The sequence below is a fragment of the Ascaphus truei genome, chromosome 5 (assembly GCF_040206685.1).
Source record: "Ascaphus truei isolate aAscTru1 chromosome 5, aAscTru1.hap1, whole genome shotgun sequence".
Classification (NCBI taxonomy): Eukaryota; Metazoa; Chordata; class Amphibia; order Anura; family Ascaphidae; genus Ascaphus; species Ascaphus truei.
Genome location: NC_134487.1, coordinates 90432760 through 90456130, shown reverse-complemented (window position 1 = coordinate 90456130; position 23371 = coordinate 90432760). Strand labels below are relative to the sequence as shown.

At 40.6% G+C, this 23371-nt stretch overlaps 1 protein-coding gene across 1 annotated transcript in view; it reads left to right on the top strand.

Annotated features, from left to right (window-relative positions):
* Positions 1 to 23371, top strand: part of NAV3 (neuron navigator 3) — an 879638-nt gene that overhangs the window by 222509 nt on the left and 633758 nt on the right. The window contains exon 2 of the mRNA XM_075600199.1: positions 11824 to 12225. Within this exon, the coding sequence (XP_075456314.1) occupies positions 12154 to 12225 (72 nt within the window). The 5' untranslated portion in view covers positions 11824 to 12153. The remainder of the gene's footprint in view (positions 1 to 11823; positions 12226 to 23371) is intronic.

The window sequence follows — 23371 nt, the reverse complement described above, 5'->3', positions numbered from 1 at the left end:
AAATAAATAAAGAGGAGAAAAACCAGTCCTTTAAAGGTGAAGTCCGTCAAAGATATGTAAGCTTGAATACAGGGGGTCTCTGGCTGCTTTCGAAAGGATGAACCATATCCTATAGAATCTGTAGAGGAGAGAGAAAAGAGAGCGCACGCCCCATAGTGTGTAACTGTATATTTAATAAGGAAATGGAGGGGGGTGGGGGGGAAAGAATCGCACTCACAAGGATAAGGAAGTTAAAAGCGTATCGTGAATAAATCACCACCATCCGGCGTCTTTGCTTGTCTTTACTTGTCTCTGATGTCGCTAACTGGATATAGACGATCCGTGGTCATCAGGATATTCACTCGAACGTAGAACAAGGGAACCGGCAATGGATTGGAGTCCTCTGAAGATCTCTCAGCTGCGTGGCCTGTGAATGTTACACACACGAACCGGCCTGTTCGTGCGCAACGTAATGACGCAATGTCCGTGACGTAGTGCGTGATGACGCTCCCTGACGCGTTTCGTCACTCTCGGGCGACTTTGTCAAAGGGACTTATCACTGTTTGAGAGAAACTGCCTCTAAATCCAGCAGTGTGCTGGTTAATTGCACAAAAGCAATAAACCAGACTCCACCTGGCTGAATAGGACTCTTAAACAAGTCTGATGTGAGAAACAGGAGAGAGATTCCTTAGCTCACATTAGGAGAAGGAGGATTGCAGAGATTTCCTTAGCCCACAACTGGTCTGACCTGAGGAAATATGATGTCTTGATGCACACAAAAGGACTATATGCTGACAGTAAGACAAGGGGACAGAGAGTGCCATAGCACACAAGAATGCTGACTCAGGAGAACAAAGAGGCATTCCCCTACAGCTACAACAACACAAACAGATAAGAGACTTTCTTGTTGGACTGTTGTGTGTGTGTGTATATGTATATATATATATATATATATATATATATATATATATATATATATATATATATATACTGCTGCGGCACAGTTTATTCGAGCATTTGCCCGTTCTGTGCCGCAGCAGTAGCCTGGCGCGCGCCCGAGTGTGACGGGCGCACGCCGAAGCAGCGGAAGAGCGCCCTCCGATCGGGGCGCTCTCCCTACCGCTGCCGGGTCCGCCGGGTCCCCCGGAACCCCCTGCTGCTGTCCCGCGATCGCGGGACACCAGGGCTCCCTCGGGGAGCCCCTGGACACGCGTGCAGCGGGCGCACGCTCCCGATGACGCGTGACCGCGCGTCTACGACGCGCGGCACGCCGAGGGGCGGCCACTAGCAAGCCGGGAGATTTCCCGGCTTGCGGTACCGACCACACTTCAATAAAGTGTGTCGGTAGTGTATATAGTTGTACGTTACCGTTCTGAGGTCTGGTAAGCAAGAGATAGCACTCAATGTTGAAGTATCAAAGAGTGTATTAGTGATAGCAAAAATACATCAGAAACCCAACGTTTCTTCTTCAAGGTCCCATTCTGTAGGACAGAAACGTTGGGTTTCTGGATGTATTTTTGTGCTGTCTCTTGATTACCAGACCTCAGAACGGTAACGTATAACTATATTATCTATATGGGACATGCACCTGTGGCTTACCAGCACCTATTGGAGGGCCAACTGCTTTAATTGACAATATATATATATATATATATATATACGAAGAAAAGGGAGATAACCTCGCATCAACTCCAACAAAATGATGGTCACCATAAGCCAGTATATAATGGAACAATTTCCATAACACGCGGTGCTCATGGGTCAGTGATAATTATGTGACAGAGAGAAAGAAACCCGCTATGGAGCACTCAGGTATACCGTATGAAAAATAACATTTTATTAATTGACACAAAGAGAAATAGATGTAACGCGTGTTCATGTCTGGTCTGACCCACCCAATCTTACATTGGCCCCTGTGGTCTATCCAGCCCCGTTACATGTCGGTGTATGGTGGTGCACCTGTAGGCAACAGGACTCCTGAGTCTCCTGCATGATGGTATTTGGGGATGTCAAGCCAGACAGGTATCTGAGGTAGTGCCTCCCATTTCACAACACTGTCCCTTTCACTATCCTCAGGGTCAGTACCCCAAGGTCCTAAGCAGGCCATACACGGCACCACCACTGTTTTCACGCCATTCCACAGCAGGCTCACAAAAGTCTCTTCTGTAGCTGGCTCCTCTTCCTCACACATCATAACATATTCGTTCTCTTCTTCGGCCTCCATCAGCCATATTTGAGCTTCCGCACTATGCGGATTCTCCATTCTGCCGGGCGCCATTCGAATACTGTGTCTTGAATTATTGTACATGGAGCTCCACTCTGCGGGGCAGCTGCCACACCGATACAATAAACATGCCTTGTGCACCACCTTGTGTACCTAATGTAGATCTGACTCGTGTTTGCACTACCTCAGGCTAGGCTCACTCTTGCTGTGTTTGCTGTATCTCCTTCCTCCCAGTCTGTGCTTCCTGCGGTGAGTGGTCTGGAATGGACTAGAGTACTCTGGTTCGTCCATGCAATACTTGGGCGTCTACCTACTTTTGGCCAGTCTAGCGCAGACCCTCTCCAGGATTCCTGCTCTAAGTTAACAGTTTATCCCTTTAGGCATCCTACCACTAGCACTACCTCAAGGGACTCGGACAGCTATAGCCCGGCTCCAGACCCAGCTAACTCCTTGCAGAATCCCAGGGCATCCGTGCGGTCCGCGTCGCATGCAGCTCCCCTGACTACCCCTGGGTCCCTTCCACGCAGCACAAAGTGGCAGCAGACACTCTTCCCGTTCCTGGTGAGACTAGCAAAAGCCTATCCTGTTGACAGGTATCTTAGCAGCGCCTCCAACTGTAACGCTTGTTCGTGTCTGGTCTGACCCACCCAATCTTACATTGGCCCCTGTGGTCTATCCAGCCCCGTTACATGTCGGTGTATGGTGGTGCACCTGTAGACAACAGGACTCCTGAGTCTCCCGCATGATGGTATTCTGGGATGTCAAGCCAGACAGGTATATGAGGTAGTGGGTGGCGAGTCCTACTTACATCACGTGCAGCGCCTCCACCGCATCAGGATCTATGCGTATGCAGGTAGGTGGTCCTGATGAGGAACTCCTTCTTGGTGGTGAGGGCCCCAGGAGAGTAATTGCAGACTCACACCATGGGGTTCTCGTTAAACAAGCCATATTTATTGTGGGTGGTGATAAGGGCCAGCTGCCCCTCACAGACCTTGTCTCAGCCGCACATTGTTCCGTGATTCCCTTTAAAAGGTATGCCTTCCCAATGGAGTGGGATTCACTCTCCCCGCAGGGAGATCACCCCTGTGCCAGGTCCCTGGACACAGTTGGCCTTCTCTGGCTAGATATAGAATGATGCCACTAGTTACTGCACCTTGAACTTGCTGCTTCACCTTGTAACATCAACCCGCAGCAACCACACTAACTTTAGGCAGTGCAGTGCCTTATATACCTCAGGAAGCAGGCACATCTCTGATGTCACTAATTAGGGACTCAGAGCATGTAGCCACTCCCATCCATACATAGGGCACCTCACCAGGGTGTAAGGGCAAACCTCCATGATTACTTCTGGCATTCCTGTAACTTACCAGGTTTTACTGCCAGCAGGAGAGATGATTGTAGACATTGTTATGCATGGCTACATAGATAACAGTACAAAAATATTAAAAAATTAGGCTAGGACCCCTGACACGAATACTACCCAAAAGAAACACTGTTGCATGATGTAGGGATAAACTAATGGTGTAACTCCTAATGCCTAGTATAGACAAAATTGCAAGAATCACTTTGATATGCAAAAAACTCTTTGACAAGCTATTTCTAATTCCAAGTAAATGAAACATGCATCTGGTGGAATAAGTCCCTAAGGACATGGAGTGATAAACCAGTATATGTAAAATACTTCCTCATCAAGCATTAATTCTGTATCTTAAAGGCAGATATATGTATCCAAACCCACAGCAATTGGAGTCTCTGTGGGAAATTAGTTGCTAAGCTCTGAGGATCACTCTATACAGTGAATATAATAACCCGCATGTGACATGAAAAATGCGTGCTCTCAAAAAGAGTGCAAAATTGAGTAGCCTGTATATTGCATACATAAATATCAAAAGCGTTCAAAGTCCAGAAAGTCCAGAAAAATAATCACAACAATGTTAGGTAGCATAGTTACGTGACTGCATTATCCAGGGGTCCTGCTTAGAACCCCCACTCCTACGCGTTTCGTCAGAGGACTTAAACTTGGAGTGGTGAGGAAGCTAGGACAGAACACTGTTTAAAAAGGGTTGATTTTCGCGCCAAATGATGAGGTAAGCAGCTGTGTGTAATCTTTAATGTGAATAGTAGGCCGTGCTTCCGCATGTCAAGGTGGAACGCATGCTATCGACGACTAGTTCCTGTATAACGTCACCATGCATAATGCGCATGCGCATTAAAGGCCGTGCCACAGGAGTTAGTGCGGCACAATGCTGAGGTATATACTCCCCATGTACAGACCTAACGCATATTGCGTATGCGCAGCTTTAGCAAAAGGGGACATGCGCAAAGCAACCAAGACAGATAAGAGACATATGAGTACCAGAGCAGCCTGCATAACGTCAAAACGCGTGATGCGCATGCGCAAAGCAGCGCAATGCGAAAATCGCTAATCCACAATACTCCTTAGTCAAACTCCAATTAGAAGCATTCTTAAGCATTTTTGGAGACAAAGTTATGATCACACTAAACTGTATACATTTGCATATCTGCATTAAGCATAATACATTAGACTCGCACATGCGCAAGAGGGACTGTACAATCGTATTTAGGCAGGTTGATGTTGACTCAAAAAGTATGTACAGTAGGGTATGTACAGTAGGGCCCCGCTTTACAGCGCTCCGCCTTATGGCGTTCCGCTCATACAGCGTTTCCCAATGTATACCCATATTCATTAGGTTCTGCACTTGTTCTGTTTTTCCGGGGATTTTCGTCATGAAGTGCACAGCAGCAAAGTATCCGGCTGTCACTAAACAACAGTTTTAGTGCGTGCGCAACTCCTATTCAGATGCCATTTGTCAGCGAAAGAGTTGGTTTACAGCTCTGCATCTCTGTTTTGAAAGGTACAATACAGTACAGTTGGGCCCCGCTTTACGGCGATTTCCGCTTTACAGCAGCGGCCTGGAACGGAACCCGCTGTATGAGCGGGGCCCTGCTGTATATATATACAGAGCCTCATATCTATCAGCCAATTTGACTACAAAAAATGTGTTATCATGAGAAAAGAACCGAACCCCAAATTGTCTCATTAGGGGAGGTTTGCTCACACAAATGAATAGAAATAGGTGAGGGAGGAGGGTAGATGATATATAGCAATAAGCTAGGTCCAGATGAATGTCCAGGAGCATAATAGCTGCTTTAAGTCAATTGAGATGTATCATGTCATAAGTCTAGATCTTTGAGAATGATGCTGGTCATAGTGTTGATCTTTAACCCGTAGGTCTCAAGTTGATGGTCCGAAAAAGGCGCAGACCACTTCACATTCCCGTCGACCCGGCCTTGAGCCACGCATCCACGAATCGACTCCACGTCCCCACCACCATTCCATGCAAATGATATACTCGAACTATTGAAAACACAACAAAGGCATGCAATAAATATTCTTATCGATGCAAGATAGTTATTTTTACAAAAATATGCAGTGCATCAATTATGGTAATAAAGTCCAAGTGACATTGCCTAAGAGTAGTGATGTCTGAAATTCTATAAAAACATGGCAAAGCCTATATAATCGTTCAAGCCTTTTGGGATCATAGATTCTGTCTGCGTAATCCATCTAGTCTCCCTACGTAAAAGGGCCTTCTCAAGGTCTCCACCTCGTATGCCCAGCGTGACTTTTTCAATTGCGAAGGCCCTCAGGAGTGTACTATCCGCATTATGCTTAATTAGAAAATGTCTAGCAATAGTTGTGATTTTTTTTAAATTATCAAGGTCTTTTTGTGCATTTTTGACATTTCTAACATGTTCCAAAATCCGGACCCTGACCTCCCTTGTGGTCATTCCAACATAGGGTAGGTAGCAAGGGCATAAAATGCAATAAATAACCCCTTTAGATTTGCAATTGAGTGTGTTCTTAATGTTGTAATATGGGTCTTCGTACTGTTAGAAAAAGCAACCGTGTTCTCCATAAATTTACACGCTGAGCAGTTTGAGCACCTCGTGAAGCCCCTTCTCGGGGTAGTTGATAAAAATGTCTTACCAACATTAGGAACATAATGACTGTTCACTAAGCTGTCCTTCAAATTAGGTGAACGACGACTCGTCATAATCACCTGTTTACCTAAGACTTGTGCTAGTTCTGGGTCTGTCATTAGTATATCCCAATGTTGTTGCAGGACATTACGCAATTGCGGCCACTGTTTATTGTAAGTACCCACAAAACGGATGACCTTCTGATCAGTTGTTATGTGTTTGGGTTGTAAAAGTGTAGTACGTGATTTTTTCATACTATTGCGGAAACCTTTCTCAACAGTGGTCTTACTGTAACCCTGGGCGAATCTATGCGAATCTATGCTTCATCTCCCCTGACCTTAATAAGAAGTCAGATGGGGTCGAAACATTTCATTTCAGTCTGAGAAACTCGCTCGTAGGAATACCCCTAACCTGATGGGCGGGGTGAAAACTCGTAGCAAGTAATATCGAGTTAGTGGCTGTTTTTTTGCGGAAAATGTCCGTATTTAAAACGCCTCCTTCTCCAATACTGATGACGAGGTCCAGGAATTCAATCCTCGGTGTCCATGTTTTTTATTTAATAAATCCGTCTGATTTTTCATTCATCCATTCATGCTGTGCACCGGTTTGTCCCGTTGGGGAGTTTTCTATATACAGGTCCCTGAATAGTTGTTTACAGTAATTAAAGTAAAAAAAGAAGACAGGAGAGTAAAGGAACCTTGTAAATAACAATATGATAGTTAAATCACACCTAACTGTGATCTTACACTTATCCAGACCCTGAGAAAGACCTATTTCAGGATCTGGATGTGAGTAATGCTACCTTTAGCTATGACCTAACTACCGTTAAACTTGCTATTATTTTTTTTGTGAAGTTATTTGCCTTGATTGAATTGATTTTTGTAAATGTACTTTTTTGTAATAAATTAATTTTTCAACTAATGCGGTAGCAAGTTTTTGTTTTTATATTTTTTGAGCCCTGGTCTGATCTAAAAATTGCTAACATCTAGACACTGTACTACCAAGAATATTCATCTACAGATAATAATAATATTAATTGCTTGTCGAATCGCAGTTACATTATAACGGTGTAATCCCTAGAGCAGCAGAGGTGGCACCCATTTTCAGTACAGTGAGGTAGCCCACGTTCTGTTCATCTTCTAGTCATTCTCGTCTGGCCTTAGTAACTCATTAGCCCTCTGTACATTAGGTTACACACACTCATCTTAGTTCCCCTGTTATTATGTTTATGGATTTCACTAATAATGCAAGTTATGCAGCTGTTTTCCTCTTTGATAAATACAGTTATTGACTTTACATTATTACTTTGTGCTTGAAGTGCTTTCAAGGTTACATTCAACATAATACAGTAGATATCTTGGAGGTATACTGTTAGAAGACAGCGTGCACTGCTAACAGGAGCGGATTTCCGATTAGGCCCATTAGGCCTGGGCGTAGGGCGGCCAAATTTGGGGCGGCAAAAATGTCTGCCCCCATATACATTTGCAGCTGGGAACGCACTTACGTGTGTCGGCCACCTCCTTGCTGCCACTCTTCATCTCCTTTGGAATCCCAGTTTCAAATGATGCAGCAAGGAGGTGACCGACACATGTAAGTGTCTAGGGGCGGCGGATTTTCAAAACTGTCGCTAACTGCTAGCCATCAGCTGGTTTAGCACACACTACTAGCGCTGTTGTTCTGAATAATAGAGGTTGTGTGGGTTCAACTTCTGATCTTGTTGGGAACTGACATTCCAAAGGTGCCTTAGACTTGTCAACCCAATAACACTTTGCCAGCGGTATCAGTTCCTGCAGTTTGTATAGTTTTTTTTATTTTAAAATAAAGTATTTCCATTCAGTATGTGTCTGGCACTCTGGCAGATGGCACAGTGAATATTTTTGTCCCTGTTTTATTATACCGTAGCCACCTTTGTGCATATCCTTCATGTAGCACCAAAATTAGTGCATTTACCTGTAGTAGCTCCCACCCCCTGGCTTCCTTTAAAAGCTGACCACTGGTTGACAGTTTAATGTAAATGTAAAATCTAGACAAAAAAAATACATTGTTGGTACGTTAAATAAAAAATATAGTACAACTGTTACAATTGTTCCTGTTATTGCTATATCAATTTTTTTTTAGTAAAGTATTGTCATGATAATATCATGAGATAGTATGTATTTGAATCCATGTGGTGCTTCAGGGGTTAATATTGCCACAATTTGGGTTTAAAAATACTACTGTATGTATTGGGTTGGCCTTCAAAGGAAATTTAATTAGAGTTGTGTTTTAAAAGTACAAAATAATGGTTTATGGCCTGTTAATGCCTCTACAAAGCCTACTGTGAAACTGATATGATCTAGAGATAAGGACATATGGGTTCTCTGACTTAAACAAAAGGTTTCTTAAGCATCTCTGGAATAGGTTTATGGATTACGAGGGTGTGTGACAATCCTATGCCATCCCAGAGATATGAAACATGGAACCAGGGACATGACAGCGATGCTCACATATATAATTTTGATATTTGCATTTGTGGCAGGGAGATGAGCGAAATGGGTCCGGATATGGGAAGTCTGATAGGTACTGGGGGATAGATATCCATTTGTTGCTCAGGTTTAAGGTTAAGATGTTGATGCTTAGTCTTGTTGTATCTGCCATGAGCGCCTGAATGTATTAATGTGGTTCACATGTCTAAGTATTAGTTAAGGAAAGTTCTGAGTGCGTAACACAGGTTTGTAAAGGTTTTTTTCTCTACTCTGTCATAAAGCTGTCAATCTCATAGTCAATTTACGACAGGGAGTTGGCTTATGTTATTTCCATGGGGAATTTTTTTTTAAGTCTTAGCAATGTATTAGGAATTTCTAATTTCAACAGAGGTGTGTTTGGACCAAATACATGATTTCTTACTGTAGTTCTTCGCCAGTGACCTCTCTGGAGGAAAATCCTGATATATGGTAATAACCATAGGGTTTTCTCTTTTGGTTTTATAATTTTATTTTGAGAAACTGTTCAGAATTTATTGTAATTGTATGTTATTGTAATCCTTTTTCTGTAATCTAAGCACTGAATTCTTATTTATTATTTAAAACATTTAATAAGGGATGCTTTGGGCTCTGAATGAACTGTTGCACGCTCTGGAGAGTGTATTTACATTTTTGGACACATTTTTCTACAACAGAGTTTTGTGTGTTTAGTGCATAGTTTTTCTATTAAAAACAGGGAACTGAGACCCTGGCAGATTTATTAATATTGTATCTTTTATTTGCATTTCTCGGGTGTGGCAGCGAATAGATATGATTGCAGTAAGGGGTTAATATTCACTCATTGATGGTACCTTGCGCAGACGAAACGTGAGTTGGCTAGAGTAGCCATGTGTATTAACCCTGATTGCATATCTAAGTCACTTGCCCACTTGAGTGCTATTCATGACAGTAGGTATATGGAGACCGATTTAGGGGAGATATTGTCCACTGAGGGACCTTTGCGCAGGTGAAAAGTGTGGCTGCTTGTGAGCTGATTATTAACCCTGGTCCCATATGCAGGTCACTTGCTCACAGGTGTGCCGTATGTGACAAGCAGTATTTCATATCTATGGACTTTTTAAAAGAAGAAAATAAACCTCACATGCTTCTACTATGTCTGATCTGCAGCAGTCCAAAAGCCAATCCCTGCACTGGCCACTTTATTATTCCTCTTAAGCAATGTTTAGTAGTGAAAAGAAGCAATATTATATAAGACTACAATTTTATTAGCTCTGCATTTGAAGGATGATGAGGAAGTTAGTGAAAGTTCATAGAATTTCTTTACATCATATAATGTTCTATAGTCACTAAACCATAGCAGTTGCTCAATATTAAATCATATACAAGAGAAATAAAAGTTAAAAAAAAAACCCTGTATAGTGTAGTACATGGCATAGTAAGTTTAATGGCTCAAAAAAAACACACAAATGGCAACTCACAAATGTGATCTTTCAGGATGGCATACAGTACATGTATAAACTCACCGCCCTGTTCCAGCACCCTACTTCCCATTACGCCCCCACGCTCTGACGTGACATCACGCTGATGGCGGTGCTTGATATCACAATTCTGGGGGTGTTCGATGTCATGGCCCTGGGGGTGGCCTTTCTGATCAAGTGCCCCGCAGTTTATCATTTCAAATATCTATTAAATAGAAAGAGTATGTTTCATTGATTGTATTGAAACCTAACAACTTCACAAGCTAAGTCTTGTACTGCTATCTCTGATCTGAAGCCGTACGCAGTATGAAAGCCGATCCCTGTAGTGGCCACTGTACAGTATTATTTATCCTAAGCAATTTGTAGTAGAAGCAATATTATATAGTACTACAATTTCATGAGCTCTGCGTTTGAAAAATGATGGGGAAGGTAATGTAGGTGCATACAGTCGAATTACTGTGTATCATAGAACGTTCTGAATGTTCCGTATTCACTAGACCGCAGCAGATGCTCAATATTAAATTCCTTATGCATTAACACAAAATGAGAGAGCAAGATTATTAGTTATATATCGTACAAGCGTCATTTAAACTGCAAAGTGAAATGAGAGTATAACTATTGTACTAAATCATAAATACAGCTACAATGGTCACATTAAAAAAAGCTCTTGGATCAAATAATACAATACATGTATTATTTTTGAGAATGTATGGTACATTATTATCCTCCCTTAAAATATATGTTTAAGAAGATTTCTAAAATTAATTTTACATTTTTATATCTTAAACTTGACACGTCTACTGCTGTGTACTGTATGTCAACTGAGAACCTCATGTTTTTTTTATCAGTGTCTCACACTCCTGTTCAGTGTGGTGAGAAACCAAGTAAAATACTGTAGTGGTAATGACGCACTAGAAATACATTGGGTACTATGTATTCATCTATTTCATATGGAACCAATATCACAGAGTAAGGAATATATGAATTATTGCACTGAGTGAGTGTGGTACAGTACTGTATGTGGTGATAATGGATCACAGTACATACTGTATGTGAGTTTTCTTTAAAGCTTTCTACACGTATTGCAACTATGAAGAAGCCCTTTATTTAAAAGCTATCACAACCTACAACACATTCACTTTTGCACGGTTAATACAGCTGTTAATACAGCTACCAGACCTTTGTCCAGTCTTGAAAAATATACTATTGCATATGGAACTGTGAACTTTATAGCTCTCTGTAGTTGTCTTGGGTTTACTCGCAGTGAGGGCTGTATGGTTTCAGAGGACCATTATAATTGGTGCTAATTTTTGCTGTGCCTGTAGTAAATGAATTCTGATGCCCTTTTTATAATATCATAGGAAATACAATTATTATGTATGTTCAGAACCCCTTCCCTAAAACCATAGGAAACACTTCAGAACAAATAATACAGTGATAAGCGGGGAAATGTGCAATAAACAATTGTGCATTGCCCTCTCCTTGCTGTATTATATAGACTGGGGGGGGGAGGGGGGAGACAATGGGGAGAGCAATACAGATAGCTGAAAACTGTAATGGATACAGTAGCTAATAGACTCTTTTTCCAGCTAGCATGGAAGGTCATATACATATTGCACAATGCGAGATGATTGGTTTTAGAATGGAAACTGAATTTCAATGTTTTTCTTTACAGGTCCATAGGCAAGATGTAAATCTTACTAAAGATGGAAAGCAGTGAAGAAAGCAAAAGATAGCGACTGGAGTTCAAGTACTAACTGGATATATGTCTAATAAAGTGAGATTTATTTTTTAAAGCGATATGCTGATTTTGAAAGCTCCAAGAGAAAATTGCAAGGTTTATTGTCTCTGTTCGGTACATGCATTTTTAAATCATTCCCTGGACTCAATAAAGTTCAGAGAACTGTTGTGATGGAAGAAAAGGCACATCTGCGTGTTTGTAACTCCTGAATTGTGGATTGGTTTGCTGAGGAAACTCCACTCCGAAGGGCAGATATTAAATGTGATGGATTTATCTTCGGAAATGAGTAAACATGGGAAGAATCCAATAAGTCATAAGTTAGAAGATCAGAAAAAGGTAAGGCTGAACTTAATTGATTCTCTTTTAATGCTATCAACCTTTTCCACTTGTTTAATAACATGTAAAGAGTTCTCAGTTTCTGTCATCGTAAAGAATATAGTTTTCATTTGAAATACACATGTTGTGATGAAGTGGACAATACATTATTACCTGACTGTGTACAGAAGGAACATGAGAAACTGAACCACAAAAGCTGCCTTTTGTTTGTCCATACTTTAGTAATATGCTTATTGTTTCCTTAACTGTCAATGTATAAGGGAATCATAACACCTTGGCTGTCTTTCACCAGCTTTTTGGACTATGGAGTAGAAATTGTAGTTGAAACTAGTGTAACTGTTTTTGTCACTTCAGGAAAACACAAACTGTGTGGTTCATTCTCTCTTTTATGCATATATGCATCTACACAAATTCATGTAAACTAATTAAAAAGTTGGAAATTGTGTAAGATGTGAAAATTGTTCAAGATATTGAGGCAAGGAAAAAGCGGGGCTCCATTGCTCCAGAAAAATCCTATTTATTTCAATGGGTTTTTTATCTGTGATACACATCGGGCATATGTACCAAGACAAAAGTAAAACAATTGCACAATACAGGTGTAGCAAGACTTACTGTTTGTCCTTCAGAGGCCACTCGTTGTCCCACAACTATGACAATCGTGGCCCCAGACAGATTTACACCAATCTGGAAGCATGGCCCCCCTGCAGTGCAATCATGGAAGACACTGTCTCCATCGCTGACGTCGTTTGCTTTTTTGGCCGAGGTGCTGGGGACAGTAAGTTTTGCTACATCTGTATGTATCAAAGAAAAAAATCCCATTGACTTCAATGGGATTTCTTGTTTTGATACATATGGCGCAGATGTTTTGCCCCATGTGCCCCTTAGAACTCCAGTTGTTATGACTGCACTGGGATACAACTAGTATTTGTGTTATGACGTTAAGAAGTGTAAAAATACTCCATTAAAATACAGAGATTTAGGCTAAAGGTTTCGATGCTACGGGATACATTCTGGCACTGCACAACACCATTGAATTACATGATTCAGATTGCAGAAGACTGCTTAGTAAACACGAGCCAAAATGTAACATTAATATTACAGCATGGTGTGCAGACTATTTTTTGTGCTAGCCTGTAAATGTAGTGGTAATTGATTCTGAAGTTTATGATTTCTTTATTTTTGCAATGATGTCATATTCTTTATTAAAAAGAAACCAGGCACAGTTGCTGCATGAGTGCTCTCTGGTTGTAGCTTGGATGGTGCCGCCGATTGCTTCTTGTACAAAGGTTCTTCAACTTGCTGCTTCTGCTAATATACAGTAGGATTGGATATTGAAGGATGAAGCAGATGCTCTGATTTTACAATAATGAACTGTCTAGTATTTTCTTTAAGCACAGTCATTGAGTTATGTACTAAAGTATATGTACAGTGCATATATACAGTGGATGGGCTTTCTGGTTTGCTCATATAGACCAGATATTGCAGTTTAATACAGACCCATGATTTCAACATGCTGTATGAGGTTGAGTGTTTAAAATGTATAGTGCATTCTGTATTGTGCTTTGTTATTTGAACTACTGCAAGTCAGTGCATCTGCCAAGGCTTGGCATCCGATTCAGGGCCTTGTTCAATATGATTGCACTGCTTCAGACTGTATTGACTAGGGCCCTAAGAGTGCAGCAGGGGACAGTCATTTGTTGTAGTAATAGTTTGAGTAGATGATTCAAAAGCATGAAAAGACTCAATAGGGTAGATTTATTTTGCAGCAACATGGACCATTCTACATTTTATGACTCCAGGTGACGTCTTTTGGCTGAAGCTATATTGGCTAAAGTTTTGTAAAACATCTAAGGGCAGTCAACCATATTTACTAAGTGGTGCTACTATATGTCATAAAAAAAAACATTTTAATGAATGAGCCAGAAGGTTTTCTCTTATAGAATAGCATGGCTTAGTAAATATAGGTATCACTCTGTAAGAAGATTATGAACCAATGAATAGATGTATTCATGCCATATTTACTAAACAGCGGTAGCTTTAAAGCCAAAGCAATAATGTGTCAACTCTAACTAGTGTGGTTTTGAATTTGAAAAATCCCTTTTACGCTGCAATCCCACCAAAATAGCACTGCACTATGTTTAACAGCGGAAATGTTCGTGATTACTGGGTTCTATGTTTTATAATTTAACTATTAAAGAACTGTTCAAATGAAATTCCCATATGTAATACAAAATACAGATACAGTACATCCAAATTACAGATATACCTTTCCACTATTACAGATTCTGCTTCCATTGTATTTCACATCACTAGTAGTTGGGATAGAAAACACTACCAACTTAAAAAATGCCTAACCTTGCGTCACTTTCAAGGTAGAACATATTGGGGGCGTGGGAGCTGCCCTGAATGAACACTTCATTGTAAGTACATTCTCACAATAGGGAGACTAAAATGCTGAGGACTGCAACTTGAGCAGTGGATGTAATATACTGTAATATCTGCTCTCAGACTGTATTTGCTGTTCCTTTCCTCCATTTAATTAGATTTTTATACCTGCTATTGAGGTTTACACTTTTTGCCACAGTGATAGTTGCAGGATGACTATTTCAAATTGTCCAGGCAGAGACAGAGAGATAGAAAAACATGGGGTTGTTGAAGCGCAAACAGTGACAAATATAATACATAATCAATATATATAAAAAATATAAACCAATAGTGAATGTTAGTGATTAAGTGACATATAGTAAAGAACATATATCATTCCATAGACTCGCATACAATAATTCAATGTTATGTGGGTCCTACCTCTCTCACAGAAAGAAAAACCAGACATAGTGCAGATCGTATAAAACAAGTATATTGCATGAAGCGGGCATCTTGGGGCAATCACACTCACATTTCTCAAGGTAATAACACACATGTAGTGCACAATGCACAGCAGGAACCACTACCGTCGGAGCTCAGACAGACTTCCACACTGCAAGGATCCTCGTCTCTCTGAGTGTCTGACGTCATTTCCGGTCTGACTGCTCCCCCTGCACAGCAGCTCACAGGGATTTTCTCAGCAGGTTCTGCAACTCTCACTTGGACTCAACACATTTCGTCTGGTTTGGGCTTCTTCAGGAAACTAGGCTCCCTGTCGACATTTTCAGACTTTATATAGCAGTGTCCATCATCATAATGATCAATTCATTAATCAAATAGTCACCTATTTCTAATGGACTGCTGGATAATGCTTATTAAGAAATATGGTTACCTCCCTACATGGGATAACACTTATACTTGTATTTATGCAAATAAAAGAAAATACAATATATTTAACAGTTTATTTAAACACCTTCATATAATTAAAAGTTAAATATATAATCAACCTATAAACAAAGATCTATAAATAAATAGATGAAAATAATTAAAATTGTGATCGCCTGAAATAAAACATATAACAAAAAATATTTGTTTTAAACCGTTCCTCCTATTAGTTGTCATAGACTCCTTTTGTGTGTCATAGGGTAACATGGGGGGGGGGGGGGACAATGCTACTGTATATCAAAGTTAACAAAAGCCAATGTTAAAACATCTGAAATAAATCTACAGTACAATATTTATGAGACCTATACCCATGAAAAAGTATCACGATCATATACCCATCTCACGGTTTTATGAGAATAAAAAATCTCATATTTGTAATGCTATAGTATATTGGACATTTTAAATATGAAACACACAGTACATGCTCCAAGATAAAGGTGCGTAAGGGCTGGATGGTTTTGCCTACGTATTGGAGGCCGCAAGGGCACTCCAGCAGATATACAACAAATTGTGTCTTACAATTTATATGTTGTTTAATTTATACATCTTTCCCTTTTTGTTTGACACAAATTCAGACTTTCTTTCATGACTGTACAGTATGAGCAAGCTTTACAACTGTATCATCTGTACAGAGACAGAGAGACGGAGAAATACTGTAGGGCAACATATACTGCCAGAGAAGAAGGCTTGCAGACTACACTACGAGGATGCCAGGAGAGAGATCTGGTGCTGCTACAGTACTTACCAGGACAGCTTGTATGAATTTTAATTAAATATGGTTTCAGGTTTAAGGTACGATGTGGCCTAAAACTGCCATTGAAGTCTTAAAGAGGCATTCCAAGCACTTTTTAACATTTATTTAATTTCTTTTTACACAGGATTGAAGCAGAGGGTCTCCGGAGCTGAACCACATTTATTTCTGCTCCGGGGACCCCCGCTTCCAGAGGTACTTACCCCAACTGAGGTACCGGTATCTCTGTGCTGTTTAAAGCTCCATGTCACATGGGCTAATAGGAATGTCACAGCTTCCTATTGGCCGACAGGACGTGGGAGATTTGAAAAGCTGCCATAATGTGAACCCTGATACCCATCCTAAGTGGATACCGGCACCTACGACAGAGGTATGTATCTGTAGAAGCAGAAGGTTCCCGGAGCTTAAGTGAACAGGGTTTAGCGCCGGAGATACCCTGCTTCAATCCTGTGTAAAAAATGTAAATAAATGTTAAAAAAAGAAAAAGCGCTTTAATGTCCTAAGAAACATTAGTAAATATGGTAATATATTCATACTGCAATACAGCACCAACCAGTCTGGCTGTATAATGTCACATGAAAACTTCAGTGCCTCTTAGTTGATCTACCCAAGCAATCTTTCATATTGAAATGCAACCAGCGTACGTTTTTAGATTCGCCAAATGTATGGATTACGTTCTGGAAGTCATGTTAAATGGGAATATGATACCTTTTTATTTGGCGTAGCAGAATATATATTAGTGGCAGGCTTCATGCTGGCTTTATCACACGAAGGAACACTTATCTCCTATATAACACAATCCAACTTGTACGTTAGCTGTGGCTAAAACTGACTGGTAATCTGGAGCAACATAGCAATTTTACATTTGCCAAGGCACTGGATAATCATGCATATTGCTGCAATGTTTACATGATGGTGAACTTTTTGAACGCTTGTAAATCTCCTACAATAGGACTATTTTATAAAAGGATTCCAGTAAATCAATTATGGCCCATATCTACTAAGCAGTGTTCTGCGATAGGACACCTTCTAGTGTTGCACAAGTTTACAGCCCAGTGACTTGAATTAGCTGTAAGGCTGCGGCCCCAGTACCTTCTACAGCGTGCGTTGTGCGTTCAAGCACCGCCCCCCCCAGTCAGTCCGGTCCCAGTTATTACCTTGTCGCGCACATTTCCCCAGCGGTGCGCGACAGGTTTTCAGTAAAGACTGTGAAATTGAGTTTAGAGTGTCAGACGGAGGCGTGGCCATACCCCCGCCGGCGGTTCAGCCAATGAGGGCAAACCAACTGCGTGAGGTCATGGCCACGCCCCTGCAAACCCCCCACCACGCCCTCTCCCTTTGCAAACTCTCCCTCTGTGACTGGGACCGCACCCTAAGGTGTTTTCCAGCTCGGGAGGGGCCTTAGGGCAGAAGACTGCTTATTAAATATGGCCTTTTACTTGCTGATTTTACAAGTTGTTTACAATTTCATTTGGGGAAGAAATAACTCTAAATATGCTTAATGTAATTTACCTGAGGCAGCGGATTACAGGGGTAGTCCTGCTGTGGACAATTAAACTCAATACATTTTTTATATAAATTCTTGGGTTGTTTGGCATCTATTAAAGCTTCCAGACCATTGTACTGCAATGGCCTATGGTGCAATTATCTGCAGTACTGACAGTTTCCCACTGATTTATTGTATGCAGTTCTCAACAACAGCTAGAAATAAATATACCTATTAATTAAAATGTGAAAAAAATCTTCAGTGTGCATTTCTTCAAACTACTTCAGCATTGTATCTATGAGTTAATTTGACTCTCTTGTTACATTTCCCAAGCTTTCAAAAGTTACACATTTGAAGCAGAAAAGAGAGCACAAAGACTGTCAGACAAATATAATACATTGTGCTGTTGTGGTTCCACCTATTGTGTGCTACAGTGTGGCCAATGTTGGTGTGAATTACATTCAAATGAAAGAAGCCTTCCAAGCTGCCTTTTTTTATTTGATTTGTCTCTCTTTCATATGTGCATAAATACAACCCACACAATTATAAGTAATTAGCTAAGTTGCTGATTAATCAATTCTCCTGTGATCGATCTCCGAAGATTTAGCTGGGGGGTTGACTAAATTGATGTCAGTGTAGCAGGAGAGGACCAAAGATGCAAAGTTCGGTGGAGAAGATCATGGGACCAGGCAGTCACTAGATAAATTAAATTGGTCCACTGCTAGAGAGAGGGCTGAGCACAAAAAGGGGTGTGCCCGAGCCTGTTTCAGAAGAGGAAGGGGATGTGACTTCATAAATGGTTGATATAGAAACAAAAAATGCTTGTTACATTATTATACATTAAAAATGTAATTCAGAGTTGTTTAAAAAATGCTACAAATATTTTCTCATAGTGCAGAACTGATTTATTAAAAAAACAAAACACATGTAGGATATTGCTTGGTCTGCATAAAATGAATTACACACACACACACACACACACACACACACACACACACACAACGGAAATAGCCGTGTTTGTCCAGTTGCGATTAAAGAATAAATGAGTTCTTCAGTATTAGGTGATACCTTTTTTATTTGGACTAACAATTTATGTCATAGGACAAGCTTTCGAGAGTTTTCCTCTCTTCCTCAGGTCAAGCAATACTGATATACAAAGGTTCCAATCCCTGTCTAAGTCACAGCAACCCTCATTTATTCTGCACTATATATATATATATATATATATATATATATATATATATGCAAATACATTTTGTCACTTTTTTTACTCACCATAACTTAACTCAGTATTATGGTATATATATATATATATATATATATATATATATATATATATATATATATATATATATAATCTCATGCTTAAATCAGCAATCACCGCAAATATTTGAATTTTAATATTAAAAAAGCTGATTCCCTGACCCCTGATCTCCTGGGAATCTACTCCAATCCCCCCCCCCCCCCCCTGTTCCGATGATGTTTCTAGTTTTTGACTTCCCTTTTTCCCATCAAAAGACTAAAAATGTGTCAGGTGCAAGTCTGACGCCAATAGACATTTGTGTTTTGCAGGCAACCACATACTGTATCTCAGGAATGAGGGTTTCACATGCTGTATTAGTTGCAGGGTATTTCCAGCACAGGTTAAAAAAAACACCATTATAATAACAAAAAATCAGCAGCACAAATTGCTGGATCAAAAACTCTGTGATCCATCTTCATAGATCATGTGAACATCCAACCTCAGTAGAGGATCAAGACGAGAAGGTGACAGAGCTACTTACTATGACTTTCAGAAAAGATTGAATTCGCAGCTTAAACAGCATTTTTTGCATTTTAAAAGCTTGAAAAAAGCTAAATTTGGGAAGAAAAGCTTGAAAGTTGTTTGAAAAAACAAATATCAAATGAAAACTATAAATGGGAGTACTTTTTCATTAAATTGGCCTACTAATTTTCAAAAATCGATTCTCTGTCAAAATTGGGCAATATTGCTAGCATCTTTCGGTTTTAAAGGTTGATCAAACTTTTTGAATTTAGCCCTTATGTAGCTTACTTAAATGCTGAGAGTGAAATCATTTGCATACGTATGGTCATTGGAGAACACAGAAGCCTTAAGTTACCAATATCCACAAATCCGTGGGTTTTAAACAGATGACTAGCAATTTAGAAAAATATTTCCTACTAAAAAGATTTTGAAGTATAACAGGTCATTGCTTTAACCAAAGAGCCATTTAGTGAGACGTTTAAATATGATCATATTTAGGAAGGCACTTGGAAAATAGTATCTCATGAGTGTGGGCAGTTACAGTATTTCATGAACATAAAACAAGAAAAAACACAAAAGCGCACCAAGATGAGAGATAGATATTGTATTAGCAACAAATAATAAAATTAGTAACTTACATATAAAATTTCTTTAATAATCCCCGATTCTGGTGTGTACTGCACCGACACACTTTATTCGAGCAAATACCCAGTATGTACCTGGCAGATACCTGGAATGCGCCGCTCCTCACCTCTGACAAGCCCCGTTGCGTTTGCCTTCCCAGCCTGGGTTCATGCCTGGCTGACGGGCGGCTGATCTGTTAAATGATAATGATTAGGATTTAATAGGCTGCAATGCTTCGCGTGTCTACCAGATGGCATAAATTCATGAATTGTAATGCAGTATATATATATATACTGTGCAGTATTGCAGCCAGCGGGAATAAAATGCTTCAATCCCTGCCTGGAAAATAACCCAATGCACTCGGGCAGAAAACAGTCACAAACCTCAATACACCCGGGTATACCCAAATTCGTGGGACTAGCCGAGCTCGAATAAAGTGTGTCGCCAGTGTATCACAGGAGTAGGGCATCACATAGGAAGTATGAAGGGTAATCTCAGTTCTGAGAGATCAGACCCGCGCGCTGGGGCTGTCTCTGTTCACTCTCCTGTCCTCCACGTGTGGTAGGCCATATCACCTGAAGAAGTTTACTTTGTTAAACGAAACGCGTCGCGACTGTTGTGGCTGGCGGTTTTACTACCCACCACCAGTACACACTCAAGTGTACCGTTCCTGCTTATTTCCGATCGTTTCTATGCTATCAAAAACGGACAGGCATCCTAAGGACACCTATTGAAGGCCCCGGTTCCTGCACATGTGTGCTACACTCTGCACCACGCTACCACACGTGGAGGACAGGAGAGTGAACAGAGACAGCCCCAGCGCGCGGGTCTGATCTCTCAGAACTGAGATTACCCTTCATACTTCCTATGTGATGCCCTACTCCTGTGATAGACACCAGAATCGGGGATTATTAAAGAAATTTTATATGTAAGTTACTAATTTTATTATTTGTTGCTAATACAATATCTATCTCTCATCTTGGTGCGCTTTTGTGTTTTTTCTTGTTTTGCTGATATTGGTATCACCATCGGGGTTCCGGTGGAGACCACATTTGGAGGTGGGGGAGACACCTCATAAACACAGAAGCAGCAAGAGAACTGAGAGGGACCAACACTCCAAGTTTAAAGAGCCAGATCGCGGACTGAACTTTTCATATTTCATGAAGATAATTAAGAGATGTTCCATATTCCTTATTTCTATTGCTACAATAAAAGAAAGGAAATATTAAGACTAAATGTGCAAATAAATGATAATTTTATGAATATTTTGTGCCAGGAAATAAGGCAATTATGCTTTTTCTGTTACCCAATTTATCACATGAGGAAAGATACATTACTCTAATAGTAGGATAACACTCAACATATACAGATATAACCATCTACTTTTAATTCAGTGTATAACACATTTTTGTAGGGAAGACATGTATGAACAGGCTGGAAACCCTTTTATTTTTAAATTGAGCAGAGTAGGGATTGAATGTTGAACTAGAGAATCCTGTCTGTTTGTTTGTTTGTTTGGTTCAGCTTCTTAACAGTTGTTTGTGTTGGCAGAAATGTGTGTAATTGAGATAAATACTGGTTTGTTGGGACACATTTTTTTCTGGGGCTGAATGCTTTCTTTTGTTGCTTGTTAGTTTAAATACTTCCTGAATCATTTAGTGACATTTTTGTTTCAGAATTGATGTGCAGAAGCATGTGTCTTAATATTCTGTTTATAATATATTTGTTCATTCTCAAGCAGTTTTACTATAATAATAATTTTATTTCATATAACGCTTTCCTCCCAATGGGACTCAAAGCTCTTCACAATTACAGTAGAGTGAGCGATACGCAGCACATAGAAATTTTTACAGACACAGTCCCTGCCCAGATGATCTTATAATCTATTATTTTGGTGCATGAGGCACAGGGAGTGACATGCACAAGGTCACAAGGAGCAGACACTGGGAATTGAACCAGGTTCCCCTGATCCAAACTCTGTGTCTTTACTCACCGATCCTTTTAACTATACATCCTCATTTAAACAAGTTCTAACAGTGTGGTACATTCTTTAGAAATGTAATTGTGAGAGAGGCGTAGCTATAGCCCGAACAGCGTGGGAAAAGTCTGGGGGCCCGTGCTCTTGGGGGACCCGCTCTCCCCTCCCCCTATAGAAATGGAGAGGGGGGAGATGGTATGCGGCAGGGGGGCCCCGGCGTTAAAGGATAAGCCCCCCAGTGGTCTGACCCGGAAGTCTTTCATACTTCTGGTGTCTGCTGCAAGAGCGCGCTCTTCACCTCATGCTGTCCTGCTCTGCCTCTGCCTCAAGTGCTCATTCTTCTACCGGCTTATCCTTTAACAACGGGGGCCCTCCGTCGCCGCATACCATCTCACCGCGCCTGTCTCCATTACAACAGGCATGGAGGAGGAGAAGGGGGGGATCTGATGAGGGGGGATCTGATAATGATGATGATGAGGGGGAGATATTATGATGATGATGATGATGATGATGATGATGATGATGATGATGATGATGATGATGATGATGGTGGTGGTGGTGGTGGTGGTGGTGGTGGTGGTGGTGGTGGTGATGATGATGATGATGATGATGATGATGATGATGATGATGATGATGATGATGATGGAGAGAGCTGATAAGAGTGAGAGCTGATGATGTGGGGATATCTGATGATCATGAGGGGAGAGCTGATGATGAGGGGGAGAGCTGATGATCATGAGGGGAGAGCTAATGATGAGGGGGAGAGCTGATGATGATGTGGGGAGAGATGATGATGGGATGAGAGCTGATAATGATGATGGTTTTCCCATCCCCTTGCTCTGTTCCACTAAATCCATATCTTAGTTACTAGTATAAAAAAACAAGGGGAGGTTTTTCTTTTTTTGTAGAACTGCAAGAGGTGCAACAGTTGGTCATGGAGAGCTCATGATGGTGATGAGGGGGAGAGCTGAGGAGAGATGAGGAGGGATGATGATAAGGAGGGATGATGAAAGAGAGGATCAGGGAGAGGATGGGGGAGGGAGAAACAAATTGCAGTCCGTATTAATATTAATGGGGCCCTGAAAGAATGTTTGCCCAGGAGCCCGCGCATATCTAGCTACGCCACTGTATTGTGAAAACATTTTCTAACCACGATAATTATTATTTCATATGATATACTGGCAGTATACAGTATACACATAAAAAAAATTATATTTATATATATATATATAT